The 6,551-nt window shown below is 40.5% G+C and overlaps 1 protein-coding gene across 2 annotated transcripts in view; it reads left to right on the forward strand.

The window, feature by feature from the left end:
* Positions 1–264: 264 nt before the first annotated feature.
* Positions 265–6,551, forward strand: part of LOC306784427 (calmodulin-regulated spectrin-associated protein 3-like) — a gene marked incomplete at its 5' end in the record, with an annotated part of 16,996 nt that continues 10,709 nt past the window's right edge. For both annotated transcript variants that reach the window (XM_079278404.1, XM_079278405.1), the window contains 4 exons: positions 265–406; positions 3,240–3,517; positions 4,276–4,416; positions 4,711–4,797. In XM_079278404.1, coding sequence (XP_079134530.1) covers positions 265–406; positions 3,240–3,517; positions 4,276–4,416; positions 4,711–4,797 — 648 coding nt within the window. The remainder of the gene's footprint in view (positions 407–3,239; positions 3,518–4,275; positions 4,417–4,710; positions 4,798–6,551) is intronic.

The raw sequence follows: 6,551 nt of genomic DNA on the forward strand, positions 1-6,551 counted from the left end.
TTGTAAAATCACCGCGTTACAACGATGATGCTCCACCAGTGTTTCTCCTTATCACAGGGTTCGTCCTCTCTCCTCTCTCCTCCCTCCTCCCCCTCTCTTCTCTCTCCTCCCTCTTCTCTCCTCTCTCCCCCCTCCTCTCTCCTCTCTCCTCCCTCTTCTCTCCTCCCTCTTCTCTCCCCCCTCCTCTCTCTTCTCTCCCCCCTCCTCTCTCCTCTCAGTCTCCCGGTGCCTCCGTGTCCTCCGTGTCCTCCGTGCAGCGCGGCCATGGTGGACTCTCCCAGCGCGGTGATGATGAAGAAGACCTTCTCGGTGCCGGAGATCAAGCCGCTGGACCGGTACGACTTCAACCGGGCCAAGATCCGCGCGAGCGTCCGGTGGCTGCTGTCGAAGTCGTACGGCTCTGCAGGTAAAGCCTCTCCGGTCTCCGGTCTTCTGTTGGGTGGGGCGCTCCATCATTCAGACCGCTGTAAGCTTCTACATGCATGAGTTAGACCGCATCTTCATCCTCCTCCTCTCCGTTAACCCGCCCGTCTCCTCCCGGTGTACCGCTGCAGACGCGCCGCGTCACCGAGCAGGAGGGCTGTGAGGCGGCTCGTGAGGCGGAGAGCGGTGCATGGTGGTGTAGTGGAGGCTGAGGGTCGCTGCCGTGCAACAAAAGAAGCTGAACGCAGCGCGCGGAGGGCCGGATGTAAACGACCCAGGATCTGTGTCAGTGTTACGCGCGCACGCTGGTGCTGCAGCGCGTGCGCGTCATCAGAGTGAAGGTGACATGTAGGTCTGTTCAGACAATAGAGTCAGAGTGAGCTCCTCTTAAAGGATCAATAATAATACATCAAATGAATACTGCAGATAAATACATCAAATGAATACTGCAGATAAATACATCAAATGAATACTGCAGATAAATACATCAAATGAATACTGCAGATAAATACATCAAATGAATACTGCAGATAAATACATCAAATGAATACTGCAGATAAATACATCAAATGAATACTGCAGATAAATACATCAAATGAATACTGCAGATAAATACATCAAATGAATACTGCAGATACTGCAAAAAATCCCTACCCTGGTGTTCTCTTGTTTCCTTACCTCCTCCTCCCTCACTCCCTACCCTGGTGTTCTCTTGTCTCCTTACCTCCTCCTCCCTCACTCCCTACCCTGGTGTTCTCTTGTTTCCTTACCTCCTCCTCCCTCACTCCCTACCCTGGTGTTCTCTTCTTTCCTTACCTCCTCCTCCCTCACTCCCTACCCTGGTGTTCTCTTGTTTCCTTACCTCCTCCTCCCTCACTCCCTACCCTGGTGTTCTCTTCTTTCCTTACCTCCTCCTCCCTCACTCCCTACCCTGGTGTTCTCTTCTTTCCTTACCTCCTCCTCCCTCACTCCCTACCCTGGTGTTCTCTTCTTTCCTTACCTCCTCCTCCCTCACTCCCTACCCTGGTGTTCTCTTCTTTCCTTACCTCCTCCTCCCTCACTCCCTACCCTGGTGTTCTCTTCTTTCCTTACCTCCTCCTCCCTCACTCCCTACCCTGGTGTTCTCTTCTTTCCTTACCTCCTCCTCCCTCACTCCCTACCCTGGTGTTCTCTTCTTTCCTTACCTCCTCCTCCCTCACTCCCTACCCTGGTGTTCTCTTCTTTCCTTACCTCCTCCTCCCTCACTCCCTACCCTGGTGTTCTCTTCTTTCCTTACCTCCTCCTCCCTCACTCCCTACCCTGGTGTTCTCTTCTTTCCTTACCTCCTCCTCCCTCACTCCCTACCTGTCCTCGTGGTTTGAAGTCATCAGCGTGACTGCTTTCAGCTGTACAGCTCCTACAGAAGTTCATCATCAGGATCATATAATAATAATAATATAATACTAATATAATATAATAATAATAATAATATAATAATATAATATAATAATATAATAATATAATAATATAATATAATAATAATAATATAATATAATAATAATATAATATAATACTAATATAATATAATAATAATATAATAATATAATATAATAATATAATATAATAATATAATAATAATAATATAATATAATAATAATAATATAATAATATAATATAATAATAATATAATATAATACTAATATAATATAATAATACTAATATAATACTAATATAATAATATTATAATATAATATAATAATAATATAATAGAATATAATAATAATATAATAAGTCATGAGTAGATGTACAGTGTGTCACACTGCAGTGGAGTGATCCTCCGGATGGGGAGAAGGAGTTCCAGTTACATAAAGTAGATCCGTTCTCACTACGAGTCACAGCTCGAGATGAAGACTCCTCTCCAGGATCATCCTTCCCCCCCGAGACAGAATATGGGTCAGCCAGAGGAGTGTGTGTCCACACACACACACACACACACTCTCTGTGTGTTCATGCAGACGATGACATTATCTTCTCAGACGCTGTCACTTCCTGTCACAGTGAGAGAAGAGAACTTCTCTCCACTTTCATCCAGTATCATCTTTGACTTCTCTCCTCTAACATGTTAGCATGCTAATGTGTTAGCATGCTAACATGTGCTAATTAGCTCTAAAGTCGGAGCCTGATGAACAGACGGGTCGATCCTCTGGGCACCATCAATGTGTCTTACATGTCAAAGCAATCCCTCCAGAAGATGTGCTGGTTTCACTCAATATGAAATAGAAATGTCAACAAGCTGCTGGTGCGAGAGGAAAGACACAGGATTCATTCTTTAGGGAACATGTGAACCAGGAGACGACCTCCGGTTCTCCAAAGCTTCACGTGTTAAAGCTGCATTCTCTCTAGTGTCCACCAGGGGGCGACTCCTCTGGTTGTATAGAAGTCTATAGAAAATGACTCTACTTCTCTCTTGATTTATTCCCTCAGTAAACATTGTAAACATGAGTTTATGTCTCAATCTCTAGTTTCAAGTCTTCTTCAATACAGCATGATGTTCATTTAGTACATTATGGTCCATTTAGAGTCACACAGACCATAAAGCAGGGGATGCTTTAGGGCGGGGCTACACGTGATTGACAGGTCTCTACTAGACGTCTCTATGTCACTCCTCCTCAGCCCAGATGTGGTCACTTCCTGTTAACTGGTTGCAAAAAAAACAAGATGGCGACGGCCACAATGCCGAACTGGAGGCTTCAAATCGTCCACAAACCACTGAGAGACGTCACTACGTCCTCTTCTTCCACTCGGTCTTAAAAAGCTCTCTCCCTCTTTTCCTGCAGAAAACGTCCCGGTGGAGCTCCGGGAGCCGCTCTACAAGGACCAGTATGAACAGGAGCACCTGAAGCCGGCCGTCTCCACGCTGCTCCTCTCGCCGCAGAGCTACTGCAGAGCTCAGGCACTGCTGGCTCAGGCGCACGGGGTCTCTCTGCCGGCGGCGCAGGGGCCCCCGGCAGACAACTCGGCTCTGCTGCAGCTCCTCATGAAGAAAGGGTTAACTCCGAAGGTCCAGGACGGAGACGTCTCCGAGGACGACCTCAGCTTCATCCCCATCAAGACGGTGAGTCTGTGCTTCTTAGTGCCTCCGGCCCCTTTACTAAGTCTGTGATATTATTATAGCCAATACCACCTTTAATCTTCTCTGAAAGAAATACCACCTTTAATCTTCTCTGAAAGAAATACCACCTTTAATCTTCTCTGAAAGAAATACCACCTTTAATCTTCTCTGAAAGAAATACCATCTGAATGTGATCAAAAAGATTGAAACGGAAAAATATCAATGAAAGTGAAAAAACGACTCAAAACAATTCCAGAATAATATTTATTGTTATTTATTATCAATATCATTTATATATCAGAATTATAATTATAATATATAAATTATGTAATATATATTGTTTTAAAATGATATTATCATACAAAATAATTGAATACAATATAACTTGTTTTTTAGTTTGAATACATTTTTTTGAATTGGAACAAGGAAAGGAAGGGAACAAAGGAGGGATGAGAGGAGGAAGAGGAAGAGGAAATAAAGTGATATTTCGCAGTTTTACCTTGTAAAGTAGAAAATATTAATGTAAAAAAATATAAGAACAAAGACTTCACAAATATGTATTAAAATTAAAAATAAAATAAATAAATAAATAAAAATAAAATAAATAAAAATAAAATAAATGACATCAGATGAAATGAAATGATTATTTTTTTCAATCAATAAAGAATTTACTAAATAAAATAAAATAGTCTTTTTTGTCGTGGAGTACATCTTTGCTGTCCTGGGTGAAATGTGGTGCGTTAAATCGTGTCGTCTTGCAGAAGGCCCACCTCGCCCTGATCGACGCCCTGATGACGCTGGCGGCCAGAGAGGCGGTGGGCAGCGTGACGATGGCGGCGGAGGCGGAGCAGATGGGCGTCGGGGCTCCGTGGGAGAACGCTTTGCTCTTCTGGGTCAACAGGGTGAGAACACCAAACCTACCCACAATCCTCTTTGTTTATGTAGTTTACCTACCCACAATCCCCTTTGTTTCTGTAGTTTGATTAACGGTTCACTGGTTTTATTCACTCGACCCAGAAACACTGGTGATAGAAAATGATCCCAACAAGTCATCACTTATCTGATGTTACTGAGCTTCAAGCTAACGAAACGTGCTAGCCAGCGTTAACGAACATCATTATTAGAATTAAATAGGATTATTAAAATCACCGCGTTAACTCACAGAAAAAGAAACCTATCCTTCTCACTTCCTGCAGCTGAACCAGAAGTTGAGAGAAACCACAGAAGAAGAAGAGCCCACCAAGTCTCAGACATGTACAGACCTGCAGACGGCTCAGGACACGGTAAAAACACACGCTAACACATGCTAATATATGCTAACACATCCTAACACATGCTAATACATGCTAACACACACTAACACATGCTAACACACACGAACACATGCTAACACACACGAACACATGCTAACACATGCTAACACATGCTAACACATGCTAACACATGCTAACACATGCTAACACATGCTAACACACGCTAACACATGCTAACACATGCTAATACATGCTAACACATGCTAATACATGCTAACACATGCTAACACACACTAACACATGCTAATACATGCTAACACACACTAACACATGCTAACACACACGAACACATGCTAACACACACTAACACATGCTTACACACACACATGCTAATACACGCTAACACATGCTAACACACACTAACACATGCTAACACACACTAACACACGCTAACACACGCTAACACACGCTAACACATGCTAACACATGCTAACACACACTAACACACGCTAACACGCATGACGGGTTGTCTCTGAAGCTTCTAACATGGACTTCTCTGTTCTCTGTCATGCCTTGCTCACTGGCAGTGTCAATCCAACCGCTGGTACTGGAAGCTAGTCCCCGTAAGTGTCCATCTTCCTCTTCTTCCTCTTCTTCCTCTCTGAGTTTGATACATTCAGTCATCAGTTTCATCTCAAACGGAGGAAGAGGAGGAGGAGGAGGAAGAGGAGGGAGGTGACATTACTTAATAACTTTATTTATATAGCACCTTTAAAACAGTGCTTTTGATCAATAACAATAAAACAACAAAGAGAACAATAAATCGATACGATAAGAACAAACTCAGAAATTTAAATTAAAAACATAAAATATAAAACAATAGCAATCAAATAAAATAAAATATATATTAATAATATTGAATAAAATGAAAAAATAATTCAAGATAAAAGATCAAATAAATAAATGAGTTGAAATGAAAAAGTACAGTAAATACAAATTTCAAAAAATTTAATGAATAAATAAAATAAAAAAGTAAAGTGAAATAAAGTAAAGTGAAATAAAGTAAAGTGAAATAAAGTAAAGTGAAATAAAGTAAAGTAAAGTGAAATAAAGTAAAGTGAAATAAAGTAAAGTGAAATAAAGTAAAGTGAAATAAAGTAAAGTGAAATAAAGTAAAGTAAAGTGAAATAAAGTAAAGTGAAATAAAGTAAAGTAAAGTGAAATAAAGTAAAGTAAAGTGAAATAAAGTAAAGTAAAGTAAAGTGAAATAAAGTAAAGTAAAGTGAAATAAAGTAAAGTGAAATAAAGTAAAGTGAAATAAAGTAAAGTAAAGTGAAATAAAGTAAAGTAAAGTGAAATAAAGTAAAGTGAAATAAAGTAAAGTGAAATAAAGTAAAGTGAAATAAATTAAAGTGAAATAAATTAAAGTGAAATAAATTAAAGTGAAATAAATTAAAGTGAAATAAAGTAAAGTGAAATAAAGTAAAGTGAAATAAAGTAAAGTGAAATAAAGTGAAATAAAGTGAAATAAAGTAAAGTGAAATAAAGTAAAGAAAGTGAAATAAAGTAAAGTGAAATAAAGTAAAGTAAAGTAGTAACAAGACAACATGACATCAAATCTTTAAAATGGGTTTCTAAGAAGTGAGAAGCCTCATCTCCTCAGGGGGTCCACACAGACCAGGGGTCTTTAGAACAGACTGAAAGTCTAGATCAGAAGGTCTGAGGATCTGGATCATCAGGGGTCAACATGTCACACCCAGATCTTTGGATCCAGATCCAGATCT

Source organism: Melanostigma gelatinosum, assembly GCF_949748355.1.
Source record: "Melanostigma gelatinosum genome assembly, chromosome: 11".
Taxonomy (NCBI): Eukaryota; Metazoa; Chordata; class Actinopteri; order Perciformes; family Zoarcidae; genus Melanostigma; species Melanostigma gelatinosum.